This window comes from Meriones unguiculatus, chromosome 10 (genome assembly GCF_030254825.1).
Source record: "Meriones unguiculatus strain TT.TT164.6M chromosome 10, Bangor_MerUng_6.1, whole genome shotgun sequence".
Classification (NCBI taxonomy): domain Eukaryota; kingdom Metazoa; phylum Chordata; class Mammalia; order Rodentia; family Muridae; genus Meriones; species Meriones unguiculatus.
In genome coordinates this window covers 89139108-89166731 of record NC_083358.1, presented here as the reverse complement: position 1 = coordinate 89166731, position 27624 = coordinate 89139108, and the positions used below count along the sequence as shown (strand labels likewise).

Sequence of the window (27624 nt, the reverse complement as noted above, 5' to 3'; positions counted from 1 at the left end):
CCATACATAAAATAAAAATAAATAAATCTTTAAAAAAGTGAATGGGTAGGGAAGCAACTCTCCAAGAGTCCAAGTGGACACAAATGAATGAATGCCACACCACTTTAGGCATAGCAATTAAATACTGTTTTTAATCCTAAGGCATAACAGAGTGGCTGGGCTATACTATCTACTGCCTATAAACCTGATCTCTACTGACAATAGTCATGTGGTTGCTAGGTGACTTACGGTAGCCTATGCACAGTCCTAGACTAACAGTTTTCAACTTCACAACAGAACAAAGGCAATGCATACACAATTCAGAAGAAACCAAACTTCAATTTTTGATTTCTTTCCAGGGTTTGTATACAGCATGACACTGGGCAGTAGCTGCAAGCCACAGTTTCCCAGTCAGCAACGTAATCAAGTGTTAACAACAAAAGTTCAATAGTATACTAAGATGCTGGTACACTGGATGATACTTCCTCAAAGAGTTGGCTCAGGCTCTCAACAGTGTGCTATGAACTGCAGGGCTTTCTCCTTTCAGAAAAGTAATAGTTTAATTATGAAAACAACAACAACAAAACAACTTGAGTGAGTGTCTGATTTGTTTACTTAGTTTATATACTTGTGTATCCATGGCTGCATTAAAATCCCCCACGAGAACAGAATTTCCACTGAAAAAGTTTAAGGAGCACACATCCAGCACACCCTTCCCATTCTTAGTGAGAAACATGTGGCTATGGCACCACGCAAAGCAGCAGTGTTACATTCTATTGATGGCCACAAACTGAATCCATTAGAAAACACAGAACTAAAATCTACCAACAGCTAACTAAATCCAAACTGTCATCAATATGGCACCTAACTTCAGGACTGGTCTTAGTGTCATAATGTCTAACTCATTATTTTAAAATAATCTCTAACAACCATAAAAACTTCACACAATGGATTTTCTAACTGCTTTTCTACCTTAAGAAAGGATAAGCAATGCCATCTGCTTTCAGAAAGACAAAACCAGCCCGGCATGTCTGCTCAAGCCTTTAATCCCAGTTTTCAGGAAGGCAGAGGCAGGAGGATCACTGTGAGTTCCAAGCCAGCCTGCTCTACAAATCGAGTCCAGGACAGCCAAGACTACACAGAGGAAGCCTGCCTTGAAAAACAAAACAAAACAAACAAAACAAACAAAACAAAACAAGGATCTCGATGTTCCCCAACTAAAACACCAACTCTTCAGTTCTGGAGGATGAGCATTAGCCCCAGGGACCACACGCTGGTCACACACGCTCTACCATCAACCCTTGAATCTTAGTCTTGCTGACAAACTAAAACAATGCTAGTGACAGTTGGTGCTTTTAAATAACTGAGAAGTTTAAATCATATGTACTTGTCAGAATATTACTTCAGAAAAAAAACTGTTTGTTGTATTTAAACTTCAAACTTCTGACAACTCCAAACAAGTTACACTATAAAAATCTGCAACTTTTGGCAGCCAGCTTGATTAAATTGGTAAGCAGTCCTCCTGATTATATTTGTTTAAACAAAATCAGCATTTAAATTACACAGTAACTTCATGCCTACAAAGTCTAAATAAATAAGCAAGTACTTTAAAACTCTAACAGAAATTAAATTTCAGTGAAATATAACCCATGTGAATAGCTGTGTAGCCACACCCTTTAACCCCACTTTTATAGTTAATTTATATTAAAAAAGATGAGTTATCAACCAACAGGAAGTATTCTGAAATGTCAGTCACAAGTTGCTTTTAGTGCAACCATCTTTCTAAACTCTGCCTCTTTGAGACAAGGTTCCATACAGCTCAAGATAGCCTGAAATTTGTGGTGTAGCCCAGACTAGCCCTCTACTTCACAATCCTCTCGGTTTCATCCTCCCTAACAGTGCTCTGATTTTAAATGCATGCCACATTCTCAGCTTGACTTAAAAAAAAAAAATTATACTTATTATATACAAAATGTTCTGTCTGCATGTATACTTGCATGCCAGAAGAAGACACCAGATCTCCTTATAGATGGTTGTGAGCCACCACGTGGTTGCTGAGAACTGAACTCAGGACTTCTTGAACAGCAGCAAGTACTTGTAACTTCTTAGCCATCTCATTTCTCCAGCCCCAGTTCGACTTCCTAACCTTAGAAACTAACACGCTCACCATGTTTTCATATGAAATAAAACTGAAGAGCTAAATTTTTACTGCTACGTACAGATCCTTCAGAAGCAAATTCACCAATGCCATCACTACCTTCATAAATAAAATGGCAGACGGTAGATTACAGACAAAATAATTTAACACATAGTAACTTACTCTACCAGTTACTTATGCTGTTCTCAAACAGGCCCATTCTTAAATCTGAGAAAGAATAATAAATGGGTGAAAAAAACTCAAAAACATTTCTACTAAAACTGGGAACAAGAAAAGGGTGTCTACTTCCTTCACTTATTCAAAATAGTACTTGAAGTCTTAGAGCATTAATATAAACAAAAGGGATACAAACAGGATAGGAAAACTCAAATATTTCTATTTGCAGATTATATGATTCTTTAAATTAGTGCCCAAAGACAAAACTCTCAGTGCCAATAAACACTTTCATTACCACATAAAAATTAGTAGCCTTCCAATACATAAATAACAAATATCCTAAGAAGAAAAATAATCCCATTCACAATTGTCTCAAAATAAATAAGTAAATAAATATCTAGGGGCCAGAGAGATGACTCAGCAAGTTAAGACCACTAGCTGCTCTTGCAGAGGATCCCAGCACCCACACAGTGGCTCACACCACCTGGAACTCCAATCTCAGGAGATCCCATGCTCTCTTCTGGTCTCCAAGGATATTAGGCACAAATGTGGTAAAACAGCCACACACACAAAAATAAACAAATGCCTCGGAATAAACATAACTAAAGAAGTAAAGGAAATCTATACTGAAACTTGAAAACACTGAAGAAAGTAATCAGAAGACACCAGAAAACAGAATGATGCCTCATGTTCATGAATTGGAAGAATTAATATTGGGAAAACGACCATCCTACAAATTCAATGAAATCCCCATTAAAATTCTAATGCCATTCCTTAAAGTAGAAAATGAAAGAAAAAAATAGATTAAAAAATATTCAAAGCAATCCTTAGCAAAAAGGCCAATGCTAGGGCATAACAATACCTGATCTTAAAATATATGACAGAGACACAGTAACAAAAACAGCACAGTATTGGCACAAAACAGTCATGAAGTTAAATAGAGAAAAAAGAATTCCACAGAAATAAACCCAAACAGTTACAGCCACCTAATTTTTGACAGACGAATACGAATAAAGACACGTATTGGAGAAAGGAGAGCCCATTTTAACCTCTCTTTTGGTGTTGGATTGCCAAATCTACAAGAATGAAATTAGATCACTAGTTTTCACCCTGCACAAAAATCTACTGAAAATGGATCAAAGACCTGAACCACTGAACCCGAGGTATAGGCAAAGATTTTCTTAAAAAGACACCAATAATAGCACAGGGGTAGAAAAATGTCAAGAATCGACATGTGGGATTACATGAAATTAAGAAGCTTCTGTATAGCAAGGGTGAACACAGCCTAGAGAATGGGAGAAAATTCTTACTATCACCTGACAGATGAGTAAAAGGTACAATATACAAAGAATAAAAAATAAATAAACATTAGATTAAACAGCCCAATAAATATAATACTGGGCAAATGAAATGAAGTCAGTGTCAAAAGACAAAGTCCAGCAAACACATGAAAAATGTTCCATCTCACAAGAGAAACACAAATTTAAACTACAATGAAATTCACCTCACTTAAATAAAAGCAACAGTCATTAAATGAGAAAAAAAAGGTAAGAATGCTGGCTAAGAAGCCACTAAAATAGAGTCCTTGTCAACTACAGGTGGGAAGATAAGGTACTCCAACCACTATGGACATCATCAGTTTGCAGGTTTCTCAAAACACTAAAAACAGATCTGCCACAAGGCTAGGGTCTACCACTCCTTGGTACCACCCAAAGAAGCCCAAATGAACACATCACAGATATTTAGACATCAGCGCTTATTGCAACATTATTCACATTAGTTAACTTATGGGAGCCTAGATATCCCTTAACTGAAAAGTGAATAGAGTAAACATTACACAGCTAGGAATAGTGCCACACACCTTTAATCCTAGCACTTAGAAGGCAGTCAGGTGGATCTCTGAGTTTGAAGCCACCCTAGTCTACCTAGGAAGTTCCAAAAAGACAGCCAGGGCTACACATGAGAAACTGTCTTAAAAAAAACCTGTAACAAAACAAAACAGAAACAACAAAGCAACTAATATGGTTTGTATAAAAAAAGGTACAACTGGAGCCATTAAGTAAATTAAATGAGCCTGAAAACCACCGATGTTTTCTTTCATTAATTTTATAGATACACAAAAACACGGATGCATGTATGACATGAATGTAGAATGAAACTGTTTAGTGGACCAAAGACTTGGGAGATGGCAAAAAAGGGAAGGTATGGGGAACAATTTATCAAAAGCCTTTATGTAACACGGTACTGTGTGTAATGCATACAAGGCAATAAATATTGTTAACAAGGTAAAGTTGTATGTCTAAATAAAAAATAACCAGTCTTAATGTATTCCACATAAACAAAAGAATGATTTATTTACTTCCGTATGTCTGATAATCTTTTGCTTCCTATTTATAGATTGACACATTGCATATTAATATATATTTCACACATATTTTATATACTTAAGAATGCTACATTTGTATAAATATATCCCTAATATATGTACTATAAGTACTAAATAAATCTTCCCTTAGCCCTAAAAATCTTAATGATTTAAAAAAATTAGGGAGGACTATAAAATCTGCCAAGAAAAATACACCAAGAAATTTTACAAAAAAACTTGAGAATGAACTGTTCCAGTTTAACTCCTGATAGACACTGGGGACTGGGGCTTGACCACCAAGCACTTGCTTAGCATTTGTGAAAACGTGGGTTCATTTCCAGCGACCACAGCAAAACTTCTCATATACACCATCACAGAATTTAATGTGATTTGCCTTTGTTCTACACTGCTTAAAGTTGCAAGAAATTAGCCTTATCCAGACCTCAGAGCATACCGAATACAATTTCAAGGGGAAGTAAATTAGTAACACTCCATTCGGGTACGACTTAATGGGAGAGCACTTGTCTAGCATGTGTGAGGTCATCAGTTCAATGTCCAGCACAAGTAAGTTATGACTAACTAACATAGTTCATTCAGATTCATTTTTCTCAATTGTTAACTACACATCTACTCTAATTTTTGCCAAATCACTAGAAAATACTGGTTTCAGCAATATTAAAAATGGTTGAACAAACTTTGAACATTAACCCTAAAAAGAAAAGAGACTCAGATTAATCAATACTCAACTATGGCGAATACTGTTGAAAGACTGTCACAGACTGACCACTGTCTCAAAAACACCTGCCTCTGAATGAATCCAATGGCATAAGATCTTTAAAGGTTGAAACTGTAACCTCAATAGCCCTACAACAATCCACAAAACACACAGTAGGGAAACCAGTTAATTTTTCCCTTTAAAAAAAGAGGTGGGTTGGAGAAATGGCCCAGTGGTTAAGATCATTGCTAGCAACTTTTCCAGAGGACCCTGGTTTGATTTCCAGCACCCACATGGCACCACTGTAACCACCAACTGTAACTCCAGTTTCAGCGATCTGATGTCCTCTTCTGGCCTCCAAAGTAACTGCACCCACACAGTGAGACATACATGCAGGCAAACCACATATACACGTAACAATCATAATGTTCACTACGTAGCCTAATTTACATGTAGAGAGGCAGAAAAGCAATTCCATCTTTAAAACTAAACTCTTTCATACACACACACACATCCATCCATCTATCCACATACTAGAGGCCCAGTGAGATTCAATGATGAAAACAAAGCTCTGATTTGTTAACTGGAGAGATGGCTTAGCCATTATGAGCACCTGCTGCTCTGGCAGAGGATTGGTGTGCAGTTCCCAGCACTCACATGGCAACTCATAACCATCTGTAACTCGATATCCAGAGGATGTGATCCCCTTCTTTTGATCTCCTCAGGCACCAGGCAAGCATGCTGAACACATACATACTTCAGAAAAAAAACACTACTAATATATACTTTAAAAATACATATTTAGTATTATTTATATATATATCCTATACATATAATATCATATATGCACACACACATATATCTGTATAGGATATATATATTGGTTTTTCGAGACAGGGTTTCTCTGTGTAGCTTTTCTGTCTCTGTAGATGAGACCGGCCTTGGACTCACAGAGATTCCCCGACTCTACATCCTCAGTGTTGGGATTATTACTCAGCTCATAAATAATCTTAGGAAAAAAAAAAGGGGGGGGAGGGAAAGGAAAACAAGGTATGGCAAGAAGGGAAAGGACTATACTCTAAGCCCTCAGTCCCCATGAAAAATTTTCATTGATTTAGTATACCACCAAGGCATTTTTACTATTAAAAAGCTACAAATTTGCTGTATATTTATAAATAGCAGAAAGACAAATAAACCTCTTCCTGGCAAGTGAAGTAGCACACACCTATAATCCCAGCACATGGATCGAAGAAGTGGCAAGCTCTAAGTTTGAAGTCATTCTGGGCTACATGAGACCTTTTCTCAAAAAAATCCAAATATCTCTTCTAAAAGTCAGAATTCGGAATGAATCTTCTGTAGGGCTGACACAGGCTGTAAATGTGATTCCATTATCTCATTAAAAAAAAAAAATCTCTGAAAAATCAAACCAAACAAAAATCCAGGAGGGAGTAAAACTACAATTTAAAAGGTACATTTAAAAATCAGTTTTAATTCTTGTCTATTGCAGAGAATACTAATCTTAAATATCACCTGGTTGTAAAGTATGTTGTCTTTTCATACCTGACAGTATCCTTTCCTCCCAATATGGTTCCTACCAACTTGGTCAATTCATCAGATCAAAATGATACTTTAATCAGGCACAGTGGGAAAAAAAAGACATAGAAACTTTCTTTTTTTCAATAAATGTTAAAGCTATGATAACTAATAAATCTGGCAGTTAACTGAACATATTCTGAAATCGTTCCGTATGTCCCAAGTTTTCTAAATTCTGGCAGTTGGAGTAGGCCATGTTCTGAAATGTCAAAAGAAAGTTGTCATTTATTTCAAACTAAATTCAGCAAATGCACTGTGGTAGCCTAGTTACAGATTTAGTGCTTTGCTAGCATTGATCAAGACTCTACTAACTTACAAACAAATGAAAAGGAACTATGTATGCAACTTCACAGCGAAGAGACACCTCTTACTTTTTTTATTCCATTTCCGAACGTGTTACCAAAGGATTCAGCGAAGATCAGAGTGTAACAGAAGGTAAATCTCAGCACAAGAAAAAGCGTCCGTTCCCTCCACTGACAAATCCTATGTCCACTTCTGGTAACCCAATGCACACTGCATAAAGTTTACTGCGAATAACGACGGTCTAAAAGGCACATTTTTTAGGCTCAGCCCCCCTGCTAGGGTCTTTTCCTCATCCTCCCGCCATGGCCAATTCTAATGATTGTTATTTTGAGGCACACGGTGATGGTTTTTCTAAAGAAGAAGATGTGTAGGCCCCAGGTAGTAAGGTCAGGCTTCCGAAGCCGGAAGGGGTTTGGCGAGCACAAACCCCCAGAGGGTGACCGAGCCCCGAGCGGCTCAGACCGCCGCGGACAACGCACGTACCCTGGCCCAGCGGGCCGCGGCGGCGGCGGCCACCCGCCACAGCATATGGAGCCCAAGGCTGCCCGGCCTCCCAGCGCGCCGCGCTGGGCCTGGCGAGGCTGCCGAGGGGCCGGCGCCTCTTCCCCGCGGCCGGGCGCACGTGGGCCGAGGCCGCAGGCTCCCGGGACGCAGCACCCGGCCGTGAGTGCGGGCGGCTTCCGCGGGAGCCAGGCCGCGGAGGCCGCAGGCCGAGACCGCCGCAGCGCCGGCAGTGCGGGAGGGCAGGGCACTCCCCGCCCGGGCGGAGGCGGAAGCGGAGGGAAGAGCGAGCTGGGCCCGCTCCGGGGCCGCTCTGGGGCGCGGAACCGGGACTCACCGTGCCTCCGTCCTTAATGATGATCTTCTTGGCCAGCATGATACTGCGGTTCGCGGCCCGTTTCTTTTTCTTCCCCTGGGTCATTTTACCATCCTCGACTCCCGGCGCTGCAGCAGCCACTCAGGGGGCGGGCGGCCCCAGCGGCGAGTGCGGTCCCGCCACTACTGCCGGGCCGAGCCGCTCCGGGCGCACGCCGCCATCTTGAGGGCCCGGCCTGCCTCCGGCGGCGCGTCACATCGTGTGATCGGCTGAGTCGCCTGCCACGCCCCCACGACGCAGCCACACCCCCTCGGTGCAGCCACGCCCCTTGAGGTCTGCACTAGCCCAGGGAAGGGAGGTGCCCCGGGACTGGGTGGAGCCAGGTGCCTGGGCCGTGGGTATAACTGTTTCTCCTTGTTAGATGAAGTAAAGTTTCAAAAAGTTATTACCTACTCAAACCTGACAAATACTTTCTCAGACGCTCTAACCAAACGTCCCAAGGTACCAGCATCTACGTCAACCGCGTTCCCACCAAAACACAACTGAAGGGAACGGGCAACCGTTTTCCAGGAATGGTCAGTAGAAGGTAGAGGTTTTTTAGCTGTTGACCTGATGCTCAGCTAGTTCATGCTGGCTTACATACCTCCTGATTCCAGGACATTTTATTCTCTGCCAGTCTAAACGAGATATGTCACACTTCATAGACTTTTAAAAAATGTTTGACTAGAAGACTGCTAGAAAGAGCAGACACAAGTAGACTATAAATTATGAAGTATTACCACAGCGCTGATATTTATTTTGAGGCAGGAGCGCATTATGCAGACCAGGCTGGCCTCAAACCCAGAGATCTGCTTGACTGCCTCCCACGCTGCGATCAAAGGCATGTGCCATCATGCCCTGCAAAATTTTTATTTTGGTAACAAATGGTGTTGAAAACCTTTCGGTTAAACATACCTTCAGTGTTAGGTAAAGAGCACAACACATGCTATCTACTCTCATGCTCTGAAGCTAGTGACAAACCAAAATGTACAGTGGGCCTGAATGTGGTTGTTCTAAATAAGGTATGGTCACAAACTCAGCGATATTCCTCCCTGGAAGAAGTGGATTGGGCTCCCTCTCCTGGCTTGTGGCCTGGCTAAGTGATGCTTTCTGTTTTAACAGGGAAAAGCAGAAGTGACAGCACTGACTTCAGAGGCTAGGTCATAAAAGACACTGCATGGTTTTGCTAGGCTTTTCCTTCACTCCAGTCCGGGTGTCACTTGTTTTGCCATGATCCTAGAGGAGCTAAGGAGAGGTCCAGCTGTTGAGGAGCTGAAACCTCCTACAAAGCTTGTGGATGATCTAGGAAGTAGAGCCTCTAGGCCTGGTCAAGCCTGCAGACAGCCTGACTACAAAACTTGGAGACCTTTAGTTAGGACTACCCAGCTTAGCCACAGTGCAGGGCTGGGAAGGTAGCCTGTGGAGGAATTTTAATTCAGAACATGGCTGCTCTAGCAAAAGATCACATCCAAAGATCTCTAGTCTGTGTGATCCGGCTAGAACACAAACACACCTTCAATCCAGGAGACAGAGGCAAGCAGATCTGAGTTCAAGGCCAGACTGGTAAAGAGCAACTTTCAGGTAAAAAAAAGTCTAGGTCCAGGCGCGGTGGTACATGCCTTTAATCTCAAACAATGAAGGTAAAGTTAGTTTATAGAAGCAAGCACCCAAGTTTGAAAGTGTTGCCTAACTGAGTGGCAGAAAAAAATGATGAATCAGAGAAAGATATGAAAGAACAGTAGATGCCCAACTCTCACAAGAACAGAGAGGAAAGGGAAGCTACTTAAGGGGCTATGCAGAGAGGCGGGACAGTTTTATGGAAAAGTATTACAGAGAGGTTGAATGAGAAAACAAGCTAGACACACATGAAGACAGAACAAGTCAGACAATGCAGAGAATGACGAGCTAGAAGATTAGAAAAGATTGCTGAAGTTAATTTGAGGCCAAGCAGAGTAATTCAGATGCCAAGGGAAAAGCCACACTGAATAAGTCAGCTGGGAGAGGAGTCTGAGCTACAACAGCTGAATTGAACCAGTCAGCTATGAGCTCAGAACAAGAAAGGATGAACTTATTAAGCAGTAAGTCTCAGAGGCTGGAAACATCTGGGCCTAGGTTAGATTATACAGAGGCCAGAAGCTTCCAGGACTAGGCCCTAGGTTAGCAGGAGGAGGCAGTAAGCCTCTAAGATGCAATTGACAAAGGCGAATAAACATTCCTTTTACAGTACTCGGTTCTTTTGGAGTGCTTGTCATTATAGGCACTGAGCTGCAGATTTTATCTCCAATAACAAATAAACCCAGCATAGAAGTGTATGCCCAAGTCCTGGCACTCAGGAGAATAAAAAATTCAAGGACAAGTCTGAGAACAGCCTGAGATATGAACTCCTGTCTTAAAAATGGTCAAGGGGGTAGATTTTTCAGGCCTCCAAACATTGGGGTTGTTACATGGCTTAAATAACTAATAGACAAGGTAAAGGAGAAAGTCTGGGGAGTACATGAGTGTATGAATTATTGCAGCTTTTCTGTAAATTTCAAGTTTCAAAATAAAATGTTAAAAATAAACCTGGTTGGATGTTCTGTTCCTTCTACTTCCATACTGACAAGAAATGAAAATAAACTGATTTTTATGGCTGGGAGAAGAAAAGCATCTTGGCTGATAAATAAGATTTTTCATCATACTTACTTTAAAAATAAAATTCTCATATAGAAACTTCCTTGAAGTCCAACTTGCAGCTGTTGAGAGTGGAATAGACTTCATAACTAAATCACAGGAATTTATTTTGAGTGGGTTGAGAAGATCATTTGCTGTAAGCTAGATGTAGTGGTGCACACCTGTGATCCTGGCATTTGTGATGTAGAAACAAACTGATCAGGAGCTCAAGGCCAGCTTCCAGAGCAAGTTCAATGCTAGCCATGAGCTACATGAGAGCCAGACTGAAAAAAAAAAAAAAAAGATTACTCTAACTTTTCACAAACTCTTAAATTCATACTTCAGCTACACCAAAGTTACTTTTAAGACATGATTTTTGGTCAGTTATTCAAAGCTATTTGACTACATATAACATTGCTTGTCATTTTTTTTTAAAGACTAGGGTTGCAAAACAGTGTATGTTTATGTTCCTATCCTATAACATAAGTAAAAATAACACAAGTTAAAAGAAAATCTGACAGGATAGAAGGGGGATGAAAGTATTCACTGAATGTAGGCACATGGACAATTAGGTAAGAGTCAAAGCTGAGAGAAGCTGAAGTTTAAACAACAACAAAAAGAATCCTGTAAGCAAAGCAAATTAAGTGTAGAGGTAATCACTAAGATCAAACAGACCTCAGAAAAGAAAGCCTTGTAGAACAGAGAACATGAGAGACAGGGCAGGAAAAGAACCACAGTAAACATAGTGACACATATGTCTGCCTTTCAGAAGGAAACAACCATAAGCTTATGGAAATCCTTCCCCACAGAAGGCGCTTTAGGATGAAGCGGGGCAGATAATGGAGACTAAGTAGACTCCTCTGTGAACAATGGTTTCAACTTTTCAATCAGGTAAAAACTGGCTTATAGAGTCAATAATAAAAGCTTAAATTTACAAAACTGGATACAAATAAAAACTAGTGAACCTATTTCTGTTACACTAATAACCATTGGGAGAAGACCTGAATTCTATTAACTCCCCCCCCCACACACACACACCCCGACTGGGTCACACTGTGTAGGTCTACCTGGACTGGAATTCAAAAAGATCCTCCTGCCTGTCTCCTGAGTCCTGGGATCAAAAGTGTGTGCCACCATGCCTACCCTTACCATAACTTTTAAATATATGCTTTAAATATACACCTTTAATGTGCAGGCTTATTTTGATAATAAACAAAAATACAAATAATTTTTGAACTTTACACTGTATGTTTGTCATTAGAATATTGGTATTGTAGCATTTAAATTCATAATAAAAACACAAGTATGTTAATATTAGGAGCCAAATTGTTTGACTGTAAAAGGACAGCCAGATATAACAAAAACCATGATATTAAACTTTACTACTACTTGTAGAGGAAAAGCTCTTCTGTCTGTATGGAAGCATCACCTAATGACCTATAGCTGAGGAGGGAAATAGGAGGTGGGACATCCCACAGGCAGAAAGAAACGGTTCTGGTTAGAGCCAGGTGCAGGAGATTCACCCCAGGAAGATGTAGAGGACAGACACATGGAACCTGAGCAGAAGTAACCAGCCACATGGCAGAATGTAGATCAGAATAAATGGGTTATTTTAAGTTATGAGGTAGTCAGAGAAGAGCCTAGCTATATGGCCAAGGTATTTGTAAAAATGTTTTGAGTTTCATGAGCCATTATTCTGGGAGATTGTGGCTAGGAGAAAAAAGCACCCTAATTGCCTGTAATCCCAGCATTCAGGAGGCTGAGGCAGGACTAAAGCCTATATAGGTTCCTCTGAGAGTGCTGGGCTAACCTAGGCTACAATGTATCTTTTCTAAAAATAAAAGCAAAGAAACTCCACCTCACACATTGAACTAGAAATACTGATTTGTAGAGGAATTTTAATCCAGCAACATGGCTACTCTGGCTGAAATACAGGTGTCTTTAATCCCATAGACAAAGGCAAGCAGATAACTGAGTTCAAGGCCAGCCTGGTATAGAGCAAGTTTCAGGTAAAGAAAAGCTTAGGTTCATGAATTTTAATCCCAGCCCTAATGAGACAGATACATGCAGATCTCTGAGTTCTAGGCAGTTCAGTTCAGGAGTTCCGTTGAGTCAGTGAGTTGGGACGTAGTGCAGTGGAGTTGAGTTTGTGGCAGTTTGAGTCATGGAATTCAGAGGCAGTTTTTAGGTTTTTTTCTGGGGGAGTTTTACAGAGACAGGTTATAGACAGAAAGAGGGAAAAGGAAAGGGACAGGAAGAGAAAGAGAAGGAGGGATGGAGGGAGGGAGGAACGGAGGGAAGGGAGGAAAACAAACTACACACAGGTGAAGACAAAATAAGCCAGAGAATGAGGAGCTAGAAGATGAAAATAGATTGCTAAGAGTTACCTTGAGGACAACCAGAGCAATTCAGTTAGAAGCTCAGAGAAGGCAGATTGAATCAGTCATCTTAAAGAGGAGTTTGAGACAGAACAACTGAGTTGAAATAGCCATCCAGAGTTCAGAAAGAACAAGAGCTGATTCAGCAGTAAATCCCAGAGGCTGCAAACATCCTAGGCCTAGATTAGAATGTATGGAGGCTAAAAGCTTCCAGGACTGGGCCTAGGTTAGATGGAGGCAGTAAGCCTCTGAGATGTCAATTAAAACAGGAGAATAAAGGATACTTTAACGCTGACTGAAATTCATAGTCTTAAAAAAAGATGGTAGGGGACTGCAGAAATGGCTTAATAGTTAAGAGCACTGATACTTGCTGCCAAGTCTGATGAACTAAATTTGATACTAGAACCCAAATTTAGACCCACAAATTGTCCTCTGACATTCACATGGCCATCACAGTACCTCCTCCATCACACACACACATACACACACAAACACAATATGTTTTAAGGGGCTGAAGAGATGGCTCAGTGGCTAAGAGCACTGGATGTTCTTCTAAATTCCAAGAAATCACATTATAGCTCACATTATCTCTAACTTCAGTTCCACAAGGTCCAATACCTTCTTTTGGCCACCTTGCACATGAGGTATGAAAGTGGTGCACAGATATACAGGCAGGCATACAGATAAAATAAAACTTAAAATGTAATTTTAAAAATTCTTTAAATGTTCTGCCAGGTGTGGTGGGAAAAACCCAGTGCATAGGAGATTATGGCATTTGAAGTCAGCCTTAGCCTTATACCAAGCTTTAAGACAATCCAGACTAGATCACGATTCACTATCTCAAAACTAAAATCAACAACCAAAGGAATTCTTTAACAATACCATCTTTGTGAGTTCAGACACTCACAAAGACACAGTCCATCATAGCACAATTAAAACTACTGAAGTGGCAAATGTCACATAAAATCAAAATATCTAATACAAAATCAAAATTAACTGATAAGAAAAATGGAAACAACATTTTATATAAACATTTTATATAAACAACATAAATATATAGAAAATGAAACTCTCAAAGAGATAAAAAAGGAGGGAGGAAAAGAAAAAAGAGGGAAATAGAAAGAAGAAAAGGGGAGGGAGATGAGACAGGGTGTCATTATGAAATGCAGGGTCACTCTCAGACTTGCTTGTAGCCCATACTGGCCTCAAATAAGCCCATTGCCTTGGCCTCTGGAACACTTGGATACAGTGCTGTGGCAGCACATCTAGCTTGTGATCTGCTTATAGCAAAAAACTTTTTTTTTATCTTAAAGAGTTATTATTTTGTTGTTGTTGTTGTTTCAAGACAGGGTTTCTCTGTGTAGCCTGGGCTGTCCTGGACTTGCTTTGTAGACTAGGCTGGCTTCAAACTCACAGAAATCCACCTGCCTCTGCCTCTTTGAGTGCTGGGATTACAGACATACACCACTGTGTGGCTCGCTCTCTCTTTTTGTTGATAGGGTCTCACTACATAGCCCTGGTTGTGCTATAACTCCTTATATAGACCAGCAAGTTCTCAAACCCAAGAGATCTGCCTGCGACTCCCAAGTGCTAGGATTAAAAGTGTGCCACCATGCCTGGCAAACTTCTATTTTTATTTATCCCTTTTTAAAAATTTACTTATTTGAGACAGGATTGCACTATGTAAACCAGGCTGCCCTCACTGAGATCCACTTGCCTCTGCTTCTCAAGTCCTGGAAAGAAAGGCATGTCACCACACTCGGCTTTTATTACTTTAAATTATATGTAGGTATGTGTGCCTGCATGTGGGTACGTGCACATAAGTACAAGGGCTGGTAGAGAACACGGCCGTTAGCCACCTAATGCGGGTGCTGGGAACAAAAGGTGGGTCCTCTGTGAGAGCATAAGTGCTCTTAACCATTGAGCTATTTCTCTAGTTTAGAAAGAAGTATGTGAACACAGAAAGTAACAGTCAAGATGTTCACTTAGCACTTTTCATGAGAACTTACCAAACAAAACAAAAGAACAAACACACTTGGTTTTTTAAAATACTGAGATTTTTATCCTGTCTGGACTCTGAAAGCATCTGTGCAGCTACATCAGAGTGGAAGTGGGATAATGTGCACGCTGCTACTTAAAACGTAGCCTCCTACCGCACGGGTGTCACAACAGAAGCAATTCCACAGGCAGTGACAGAAAGATCCTGAGTAACACTGAACCTGCCAGCAGCAAACAAATATTTTATTTCAAACATTTTCGGGCTGTGATCACTATATAGGCAGAGAAATTCTAACCACTTGAAATAAAAGCTTGTCTCTGGCTAAAACAAAGAAAAGTTACCAAGAGATGAAGATGAGCAATTCATTCCTGAAATATAAAAATAAGAAACACACTACCCAGATTAAATCAGACACAGGTAAAAAGAGAAAGTAGAAATATAAGAAAAGTTATTTATGAAAATAAGCTATTTCCCTTATCTATTAAATAGAGATAATAATGGATACCAAAAAAAGACATGAAAAATTTATCGTTTAAAAAGCCACTTAATAATGACAGTTTATACATTCCTTTGAATTACATAGTCATAAAAATTTAAACATACAAATCATATTCCCAAGCCCCAAAGAATCACTTTATGTAAACGAAATACAGACATATCAATTTAGGGTCAAAATCATTTAAAAATATTGTTTTAAATCACAACAAATTGTGTCTTACAAAAAAAAAAAACAAAAAACATTTATATACAGATGTTAAAGTCTCAAACCTGAATCATGGTGCAGGTGCCACAAGTCACTTAAGCAAGTGCTGTTCATAGATGCTTTGATAGCATCTTCAATACTTAGTATCAGGGTGTAAGATAGTAGATTGGAAAAGCAAATGTTGAAACAACCAAAAGCTAGTTAATCTTGAAAAAAAAAAAATCCCAACTTCAAGTATGTGTCTAAAGTTGTAAATACTATTCTCCAAAAAAGTCAGGTATTTATTTGGTAAAGCAAGGCACATAGGACCAGATTTTAATAAAGGTGCATTTTCTTTGGCCCTGTAACTACTTCAAATATCTTGGAGCTTCTTGAGATGACTTTCAATATAATATAAATACTTTTTATAAATCCCATGTAAAGATATATCTATAGTAATCAAATATTTTTACAATGAATGTTTAAATAGAATGAGTGATGCTAAAGCCTATCTTTTAAAACAAAACAAAACAAAACTCAGATAGCAGTGGTAGCACACACCTTTAATCCCAGCACTCAGAAGGCAGAGGCAGGCAGATGTCTGTGAGTTCCAGGCCAGTCTAGTCTACACAGCAAGTTCCAGGACAACCAGAGGGTCACAGTAAGACCCTGACCCAAAAAACCAACAAATCAAAAACATCTCAGTTGAATGAAGGTATTGAATGACATTTTAAAAGTCTAGTATTTGATTTATAAGAATAATATTCTACTTTAGGGTTCAGAGCAGGATGTCAATTTCCTTTTGAAATTTTTAATAGATTCTGGTTTAAATATCTAACTGCCTTTTCTTTATATGAAATTATGAGGCATTCCATAGAAATCGGTGTAAACATTTAAAGTCTGCCTCTTTAAACTACATATTCTATTATAGAAGTACCTTACAACTTGAGAACCACGCAGGAAAGAGCTGCTGTTGCCGCACTGGCGGGCCTGTCTGTGGTGTAGAGCTTCCTCCCAGTGTGCTGTGCCTAACATTAATACAGCTCTCATTCAGCTGGCTCTCTTCCCCATGAACTCACACATTCTTTTAGAGATAGTAGCTGAGAAATAACAAGTATACTTTTAAAAGCATAAAATTTAAATAATCAAAGAGTTAATATAAACATATGACACAATAACACCTTTGAATGTCGTCAAAACAATAACTACATTATACAAAATTTCAGTATCAATATGCATGACAAAATCTAGGCTACAAGCCCATTCTTCCCCAAATGTGATTATTTCCTCATAAAATTTTAGACTATACATTCAGCTCAATTAAATTTTTAAATTTACTAGAAAAGAAAAATATAAATGACTTGGGGAGGCAGATGTAGGCAGATCTCTGTGAGTTTGAGACCAGCCTGGTCTACAAAGCAAATCCAAGACACCAAGGTTACACAGAGAAACCGTGTCCTGAAGAAAAAAGAAAAGAAGAAAGATAATAGCAAACCAAAACAAAAACAAACAACAAAAAGAAAAATATGATGCCTAATAGATTTTTCAGACACCTAAAATGTGTTATTACTTTAACAACCTTAATGTCCAATAACTTATTCATATTATTTCTGTATCGTTAAGACAGGGGTTACTAATCTAAGTAACCATTAGTTGTGAATCCACATTCTATTAAAATACTTGCCCACACAATGCTTTTATGTGACTGGAACATGAATCTGCCCTCAAGAGTTTTGCCTATTTGCAAGTTCTAAGGTACACTTAGTCATAGGTCCTAGGACATAAGATTGAATGCTGTGGTGGCTGCACACCATACTCAAAATGGAGTTATTCAATTCCTAAAAGATGGTCACTAAAACCCATAAACCTGGCATTCAGAAAACGTGGTATCACTTTATCATTGCTGGTGCAATGACTTTAAACATTCTGTACTTTGAAACTTGGAATGGAATTAGTTAGGCATGTTCACTGTTGGGAGTATATCTGCACTAGCAATATCAAATAGCCAGTCCAAGTTATTCAAAGGGACCTTATAGTTCTTAACAATAGTGCTTTTGAGTCAAACTCCATTTAACAAAAATCCATTAGAACTACATAAAAAATAGTTACCTTTTGTATCTATTAGAACAAACTTTTAAAATATATACAATATAAATGAAAAAATAAAGTAAAATACATCTCATATTCAATAGGTAATCTGCATATAGTCAATAAATAACATTCCAAATATAGAATTCATCTTTGCCTCCCAGTTCATTTTACTATTTCTAATATAGTCTCTCTCCTTTGAAACAGCTTATTAAATAACTCATAATTTGTATCAATTCCAGTGCTAACAAGAAAGAAAATCTATTTTAAAGCAAATGGTTGCTCCTTCCCAGCAGCACTCATGGGGACACAAAAAGGGAACCCCGAATGCAGCCACCTCTCCCAGATACATGACCAGAGTGTGTCTGGGGATAGTGGGCTTTTAAGACCAAAAAGCTTCTAAACAGCCTTAGGAATTAAATTATAGTGCCCTTTAAAATAATGTATTATTTTAAAATATATTATTGTATTTAAAAATACAATATATGTATTAAAATAAAAAAAAAATGCTGGGCAGGGTTGCCCACATCTTTAAACCCAGCACTTGGAAGGAAGAGGCTGGTAGATAGAGCTCTATGAGTTTGAGCCAGCTTGGTCTACATAATGAGACCCTGCCTTAAGAAAGCGAAACAACCAATATGCAGTAAGGAATGTCTACAAATAAAATCAGCTTGTTTGTGGTCCACTGATATGACTAATACCAGTTTTTTGCTTGTTGTTTCTGTAAAAAGTTGTGGATTAAGAGAAATTCCTACTGCAGATTAAAAAGAAAATTCTCCATTTCAAAATTATATACAATATATGCTTCATAATTCAGATTTCTCCATATGGAGACTGGACAGTAATTATTATTTTATTTTCAATTACTAAATGAGTACTTAATCCCTTTAAATTCAGTTAAAATTTTTAATGACAAAACAAACAAATTCAATTTAAGGTAATAATAAAAATTTCTGTTATATATGGAAAAGAAATACAGATGGAAAATGATTAAAACTTCATTAGTGTCATAGATGCTGACTACTCTAGCATATGAGAAAACAAATTGCATTCAGCTGCCTCAAAGCAGTAAATGGTCAGAAGACATAAACAAAGTAGATTCTCTCTACACTAAATTTAAATATGATTCAAACCCAGACTACTACTTCATCAAGTTATATATAATTAAACAAATAACATTTAGCAATCCTTTGCTTAGTAATCTTCTGTATGAATATAAAAATCCCAGATACATGAAAATGGTTTTAAATTATATTTTTTTTGTTCACAGCTTTATAGGCAAATTATAATTTTCAAACTTTGAACAATTCATGTAATTTGATATCTGTACAGAAAGAGTAAGATTAGGAACATGTGACAAAAGTAGCTCTACCTTGCAAACATTGGTTGCATTTGTGTGCTCTTGCAAAGGCTGCACTGGACAGTTCCACAGCAACAAAAAGGCTTCTCCCCCTATCCCTCTAATCCTACTCCCTGGACACACTTCTAAGTGTGGGTTCCAGATGATGTACACATATCATCATGAAGCCTATACATTTTCAAACCATTCGAATAGTATGATCAGATTTAGCATGATGATTTCTTCACAGAATCTGCAGAAATCCTCTGGGCAAGATTAGTGTTGAGATTCCTAGGGCACCATCATGAAAAAGCAGTTAAAGATAGTACTTGACTATGCTTTAGTGGGATTTCCTGCAGGTTTGGGATCATACCCGTACAAGAAAGTAGCTGCTATTACAAGGATGGCTCCAAGGAAAAAGACACTAAATAGGATAAAGAAAAAGAAAAAGAGAAAGTCAGATTAAAAGCAAATTAAGTTCTTTACTGTAGTGTCTCTGTACTATAAAAACAGACACTGCCATAATAGATACTAGTCCCTCAGCCACAATTCCCTTTCTATCAATAAGTATTTATTGATAATGATTTAGGTCTACAGTCTAAGACTCACTCCCCTAGAGCAAGTTACTCTAATGCTTATCACACTAAGATTGACTAATATATATCTGCATATTTGTCATCCTGCTCGGCTATATACTCTTCATTCATTATAAACAGAAAATCTATAATATCATGATTATTTCAATGATTTGAGCCCCCTCTTTAATGAGCTGTACATATACTTTCATTGACACACTGCTCATGTTATAACTTATTTTGTGCCTGGTTTTCCAGTCTCTGTGACTTTCTTGAACATAACCATCTCATTCATAGTTTTTCTCCCTCCCACCCCCCAAAATCCAGTAGAGTGACTGCAGGCAGAGCAGCCACTTAATAAACTTTTGGAAAATGAATAAGCAAACCTAAATGGAATTATAGAAATACTAACAACTAAGTAAGACATACAAGGAAAAATGTAGAATGGAAAAAAAAAAAGAAAGGTAAATATAAAGGTGTATTTTACCTGGTTGGCACAAAATCTTGCAACCAAAAATAGGATATGATTGTTGATAATATTATGGATAAGGAGGTTGCAAATCCTTTTAAAATATTATCTGCATACTTAATGACAGCAGCTATTACAAGGCCTCCAAGTGCCTGTAAAAGTTTTAAGAGAGTATTTTTTAAATGAACATAAAACTGCTTTTCAAAACAATATCATTTCTCAGGGAAGATTTAAGGCTCCTGTTCTATAAATGTAATTACATCCCAGCAAATGATTTATATAAACATTAAAAACAACAGACTTTCAATTTTGTTTCATATCCCTCAATGTAATTATCAAAGCAATCTAAGGTTTGCTGTAATAGAATTTAATCAGACTACAGCAGGGTCTATCTTCACCAAACGGAATAAATAAATGCCACTTGTTCGGACAGCTGAAGGAACAAATGCATATGAGGTTTAAGTTGGAATAAAACCCCCTTTTTACTACCTTTCTATCAGTCTTCTCATTTAGCCTTCTTTAATTTTCTCTCCATTCTTATCTACCTCTTAAGGCTGACATGGTGTACTATCTGGTTTGGTTTTGAGGTGACTTTGCAGTGCTAGAGATTGAACCCCAAATTTACCACACAGTAGGTAAGTTCTCTACCACTAAGCTGTCACCACAGCATATAAAGAACCTTCTACCAAATCATTCTCAAACTCTATTGTGACTACTTACAAATGGCAGATGGGTTAAGGGTGCTTGCTGCTCTTGCAGAAGACCTGGGTTTAGTTCCCAGCACCCATGTCAGGCAGCTCATAACCACCTGTAACTCTAGTTCCAGGGGTTCTGATGTTTCTTCTGCCCTCTGCAGGCATTGCATATACACGGCGTACATACACTCAGGCACACACACGTACACATAAAATTAAATAAGTAAAAAAAAACAAAATTAAAAAAACCTTAATGAGTGATGGGTAGCTCAGTAGTAAAGCACTTGCCTAGTAGGTATGAGGGCACTGGGTTCAACCCAAACAACACACATACACACACACGTATACTTCTTTGAGCATGACATGATGCACAGATGGGAAAGCCCACACCTGCCTCATTTGACGAGTCAGTCATACAATGCAGTTGCATTTTAAACTGTATTAATATTACTTCCAGGCTATGTGTGTACATACATTAAAAAATTAGACTTGAGTCACAGTCACAAGACTTATCATTATGTATATTCAAATATTCCAAAATCTCAGCCCTTAATTAAAGTCCAAAACATTTCTCAAAGAGATAAAAAACAATCTGGGTGGCCTAGCTTTGTTTTCTACCAAATCCTACATAACTGCTGCCAAGCCAAGGGTATCCACTCTGCCTTTGTATAATGATGGAAATTTTAATTTATAAGAAGTAATGAGTTATGCCCATTAGGCTTACTATAAATTATATTTAAATCAATATTTAAGAGAAATACTGTCATTCATCTATTTATTCCCTGTTGAATCCTTCATACCAATTATAACAACTTTAAAAAAAATGTTACTCCTAGGCCAGATATGGTGGTTCAAGCCTTTAACTCAGCAGTTACAGAAGCAGGCAGATCTCTGTAACCTTGAGGCCAGCTTGGTCTACATATTTAGTTCCAGCCAGAGGTATGAGGAAAGACACTGTCTAAAAAACAAACAAACAAAAACATTTTTTCTCTTCTCTTTGACCCTCTAAGGACAGTATTCCTGTAACTAGGTCAAATATGCCACATAAGTTCTCTACGTTTACCATACCTACACTTTAAATTTTCTCTGAATTCCCCCACGTCCTTTCCTCCTTTTATAAGGATGGAAATAACCTTCCCACTTTTGAAGCACCACTATCCTTTGACACTTCCCTACTATCCAGGTCCTGGAGCCTTATGACTTCAAATACCTTTAGGAAAGTAGGCTTTAAGAACAGCAACTCCATTTTTCTTCATTTTTATATTTTTCAGAATAGAAAGATGTATTTTTGGAGATGAAATTATTCAACTCTTAAACAATTAAAGCCATATTCATACGAAGAAATTTGATAGAAACAATTAACATGTAAATATGAAATAAAGCTTGGATAATTATCTAGTAGCTCCTTCCATCTTTAAAGGGCTGACCACAACTTTTCTTTTTAAAATTAATTTTTTATTAATTACAGTTTATTCACTTTGTATCCCAGCTGTAGCCCCTCCTTTATCCCCTCCTAATTCCACCCTCCCTCCCTCATCTCCGTCCATGCCCCTTTCCCAGGTCCACTGTAGGGGAGGTTCTCTTCCCCTTCCCCCTGACCCTAGCCTATCAGGTCTCATCAGGCAGGACTGGTTGCACTATCTTCCTCCGTGGCCTGGCAAAGCTGTTCCCCCCTCGGGGGGGGGGGGGGGCGTCAAGGAGCCAGCTACAGAGTTCCTGTCAGAGACAGCTCCCATTCCCCTTACTAGGGTCCCACTTGGACATTGAGCTGCCATGAGCTACATCTGAACAGGGGTTCTAGGTTATTTCCAGGCATTGACCACAGCGTTTCTAATTGCAGAAAAAAATCAAAAGGTATGTTTACTCTTACCTTTAACTATTAAATATTTTTGGGTTTTGAGGGGTTCTTTGTTTGTTTGTTTGTTCATAATGGACCTCTTTATGTAGTCCTGGCTGTCCTGGAGCTAACTATGTAGAGCAGCCTGGCCTCAAACTCAGAGATTCTCCTGCCTCTTCCTCTGGAGGGCTGGGATTAAAGGTGTGCACCACCACTGTCCAGCTTGACATTATTATTGTTCTTGTTCTTGTTATTATTATTATTTTATTACATGTATGGGTATTTTGCCTGTGTGTATGTCTCTTTATATAAAATATATTCATATATATGAATATATATATATGTATATATATATATTCTTTTAACTTTATGTTCATTGGTGTTTTATCTACATGTATGTATGCATGAGGGTATCAGAAGTCCTGAAACTGGAGTTACACACAGATGTGAGCTGCCATATGGGTGCTAGGAATTGAACCCAGGTCCTTTGGAAGAGTAGTCAGTGCTCTTAACCAATGAGCCATCTTTCTAGCCCAACTATTTAATTCTTAAACTTACATTTTCACATACCTTTGAAAGAAAACTCAGTGGCTAAGAACACTGGCTGCTCTTCCAGAGGACCCAGTTTTGTGACATACAAACCATCTGTAACTCTAGTTCTAGGGGATATGGCTTCTCTTTTGACCTCCATGGGTTCCAAGCACATATTTGGTGTATATACATACATGCACACAGAACACTCATTCATATATAAGTAAATAAATCTAAAAGTAACAACAACAATAATAAAACATCAGCATTTTTGTGGCATTAAATTTAAATACCATGGAGTTTTATCCATGACCCTTATTCAAAATTAGTTTTAATTAGGGCATTAAGAACAGTTGTATTTTAATTTCCCTGAATAAACTAGGTATAATCAGAAAATAGGAAGACCCCACCACCTTAAGTACCAGCACATCAGTAGCCACTTTAATTCTCTGTATTGAAGCAATACTAGCAGTATTAAATAAAAGACTTATATGCTTTACCTGCAGAACAACAACTGTCCATGTCAGTTGATTGTATCCCTGAAAAAATCCATTCTTTGATACCAGTTCTCCATCATAAACATATACACCCATTAATCCAAATATACTCCCAAAGAAACCTAAAAGAAAGTAAAACCTAGGTCATATGGCAGTTCTTCTGAGGAGATATTTTTCCATTGACAATCCTGACTCCTTCCCTGGCTCCAACTGGCAGGGTCCTGCTTTGTGTCAGAGGCTAACCTGGGACTCAACATGTAGCATTAGTTGGACTGGAACTCTTGTTCCTTTTGCCTTGTACACCACCCTGCACAACTTAATTATTTCTTTTTGATGAAATCTGAATACTTTAAAAAATATTTCACTTAAGCTAGGTGGTGGTGATGGCACACACCTTTAATCTCCATGCTAAGGAGGCAAAGGCAGGTGGATTTCTGAGTTTGAGGCCAGCTGGGAGAGTTCTGGGCCTACACAGAGAAACCCTGTCTCAGGGGGAAAAATTCACTTGATTTATATATAAACAACAAAATATACACAATACTATGATGACTACAAAACATATACATAAGCAGGCAAGCTCAAGAATATTTAAAAAAACAATTTACCAACTTTCAAGCACTATAATAATGTTTAAATTGCAGGATTTGAATTATTAGATTGCTGATCCACTCAAGCATTAGTAAAATGCTTGCTTGTAGCATTTCACTGTATCTTGAATTTTCCTATTGCTATGACCGCATTTTTATGAGTAACATTTATAATTACATACATGAAAGCTCACATATATGACATAGAATTTCCTTTGTATTACAAGTTTTAATAAATGTAGGCAATGAACACAAGTTACGAAAGAGAATATAAAGCTAATTGTGTTAATAGCTCTATTTCTGTCATGAATTTTGTTTGTTTGTTTGGTTAGTTTTGGTAGTGGAGAAGTGGATAAAAATATACTTGTCAGTTTAAGTGTAAAATCCAATGTGAAGAGCCACAGCTTCTGGCACAAATGCCTACTCTATCTGTGTATTAGTTCACTGAACTGTATGGCTGACTTCTTTCTGTGTATGTTCTTCATATATAATTTTTTTGTATCTTTTTTATAATTTTTATTTTTTACTATTAATTACAGTTTATTTACTTTGTATCCCAGCTGTAGCCCCCTCCTTCATTCCCTCCTAATCCCACCCTCCTTCCCTCATCTCCTCCCTGCCCCTCTCTAAGTCCACTGATAGGGGTCCTCCTTCCCTTCCATCTGACCCTAGTTTATCAGATCTCATCAGGACTGGCTGCATTGTCCTCCTCTGTGGCCTAGCAAGGTTGTTCCTCTCTCTGGGGGGGTGGGGAGAGGGGAAGTCAAAGAGCCAGCCACTGAGTTCAAGTCAGAGATAGTCTATATATAACTTTTTAAAAAAGTTATATATATAAACTTGTTTTTATGATTTTTTAAGTGAAATACTTGATAACCAAAACTCCAGGCTAAGAACTGGTTAAAGCTAGCATCAGATTCTATATTTATTACTGAAATCTCATTGTTAGAGAAAATTGGCTCAGTGAACTTCACTGCTGACTTCCATGTGTCAACACAGCCTCCAGACCTCTGGAGCTAAGAGTTCCTGGAGCACTGTTAGACTATGGAAACCAACAGTGCCACATCTCATGGTAGAGCTTTAGAATTATGCAGAAAATCGAGTATGCATTATGGATTCTAAACAAAGCCACAGGTTAGTAGAGTGTGAGGACTATGTAAAATTCATTTGTACAAGCCCTAACCTTTTAATGTATCTTATTTTTAGTATGAAACTGAGGTATGTGACTTTTAAAAAATGTCCAGAGGCACACATTTTTAAATTTAACTTACAAAATTAAAAGTTGACAATTACTAAAACACATAGTTCACACATGTTGGAGCTAGGAAAGTCTTTCAAGTCACAACTGTTAAAGAATTGTTTTTTCTGGCTCTACTAGGATGGGCTTAGAGGGTAGTTGTAGGTCACTGAAGATATGCCCATGATCAGGACTGTGGGTCCCTAGTCTCTTCCTCTCTATCTCTGTCTCTTGGCCACTATGAAATAAACAGCTTTCTCTGCCGTGTACATTCTGATATAAGGTGCTGCCTTGCCACAGCCCAAAAATCAATGGCCCATCAGTTGGAAGGCCCAAACTTTTAAGACAAAGCAAATTTTCTTCATATGCTGATTTGTCTTGGGTGTTTGTTATAGTAATAGAAGGCTGTCTAAGAGCATATAGCATATATATGCATTATATCAGTGTATACAGACAGACCTACTACATTCTAATACTGGCCAGATAGTCCACTGATTAAATGACAATATCAGATATGTACATAATACTTGTTGTTCCAAATATTTTATGGATGCTAACATACTGCAAGCCTCTCAGGTTGACACTTATATGCTTGTTTCTGTGATGAGCAAACTTCCCCAGATTCACACAATGAAACAGACTCAATCGTTGAGTTGAGGCAGTGTGGCTCTAGGCACTTTTTAATTTTACATATTCTCTCTATCTTCTGAAGCACAATCTTAATTATACTACATAATCAAAATGACAATTCATTGGGCCAGTCTTATTTTCTGGTTTTGGGTTTGTTTGTTTTTTTTAACATTTACAACCAATGATAAAAGTTTTGGCATAGGAAAATTTTTACCCAGACCTGCAAATATTGTTTCAAAGCATACAGGTATTTAAAAATCTTTTAGGCATTACCAAATTGAGATCTAAGAAGGTTCTAGCAATCTGTTCTCTTAGCAACCACAGGTAAAAAGGTTTTTGTTTTCTGCTTACTGGCTGACATTTGCTAGTCTTTGATTATTAAAATATTACAGTTTTAAATTTTTATTTATGATCCTGAATTATCTATAAGTATTCTTTCAAAACTCAGTTTAACTTACCCCTTCTTCCCATGAGTTCTGTGTCATCATATCAAACTAAAGAAAAAGAAATCCAAAAACACCCAAAAGGAATAAATTCTGACTTGTCTTCCACTTTCATCATACAATTCAATGAATTTTCAGGCGGCCCACAGAGACCTTGACTACTCCTTCTTTTCTGTTTGTGACATGAATAGCTTCCTATGTGTACATAAGGACTTTATTCTAAATAAACAAATACTCTCATTTAACCCTCACAGCAATGTATGAGGTAGGTGCAATAACTAGGAAATACATTTTAAAGATAAGAAAAAGCACAAAGAGTTGAGTAACTTTTCAGAGGTCACATAGATGAAAACTGGTGAACTCAAGACTTGAGCAGTATGACTTCAGAACCACTCTTTATGACTTCAGATGCACTCTTTATGAAATGGCAGATTAAAGTGCTTAACGTTTTCAAGCCTGTGAATTTGTCTTCTGGACAAACAGAACAATTAAATGTTGCTTCAAAAATATTTACATTCAATATGTTTAGAGGAATGACAGGTTTCTACAAATTTTGTGGAAAATGTGACAAAAATCAGGTTTTGGATGTTAATCAAACTTGGAAGTGCTGACATGAACCACTAGGCCATTAAAAGTACAACTTACTGTGTAGGACTATATGTGTGATGATCAAGAGAGACATAGTTTATCTGTTAAGCTGATGTGGACTGTGGAGGAAAACAAAGCACCAAAGCACCAAGGAAAGAGGCTTACAAGAGAACATTCTACTTAGAAATAAGCCACTCTTATAGAATTTTATACACAGTACTATCCAAGAAACAAGCCAGGATAATAAATAATATCCAAATCCTTACTCAAGAACTTAC

At 38.1% G+C, this 27624-nt stretch overlaps 2 protein-coding genes across 6 annotated transcripts in view; both read right to left on the bottom strand.

Annotated features, from left to right (window-relative positions):
• Mfsd14a (major facilitator superfamily domain containing 14A) overlaps window positions 1-11058 on the bottom strand; it is a 32042-nt gene extending 20984 nt beyond the window's left edge. For 2 of the 3 annotated variants that reach the window (XM_021642700.2, XM_060392832.1), the window contains exon 1: window positions 8108-11058. In XM_021642700.2, coding sequence (XP_021498375.1) covers window positions 8108-8191 — 84 coding nt within the window. In that variant the 5' untranslated portion in view covers window positions 8192-11058. Of the gene's footprint in view, window positions 1-7752; window positions 8025-8107 lie in introns of those variants that run through there. The other variant, XM_060392831.1, reaches the window with a different exon arrangement.
• Window positions 11059-15675: 4617 nt separating this feature from the next.
• The window catches only part of Slc35a3 (solute carrier family 35 member A3), a 42906-nt gene continuing 30957 nt past the window's right edge, over window positions 15676-27624 (bottom strand). For all 3 annotated transcript variants that reach the window (XM_021642706.2, XM_060392835.1, XM_060392834.1), the window contains 3 exons: window positions 23868-23986; window positions 20323-20456; window positions 15676-19684 (listed from right to left, as the gene is read on the bottom strand). In XM_021642706.2, coding sequence (XP_021498381.1) covers window positions 19594-19684; window positions 20323-20456; window positions 23868-23986 — 344 coding nt within the window. In that variant the 3' untranslated portion in view covers window positions 15676-19593. The remainder of the gene's footprint in view (window positions 19685-20322; window positions 20457-23867; window positions 23987-27624) is intronic.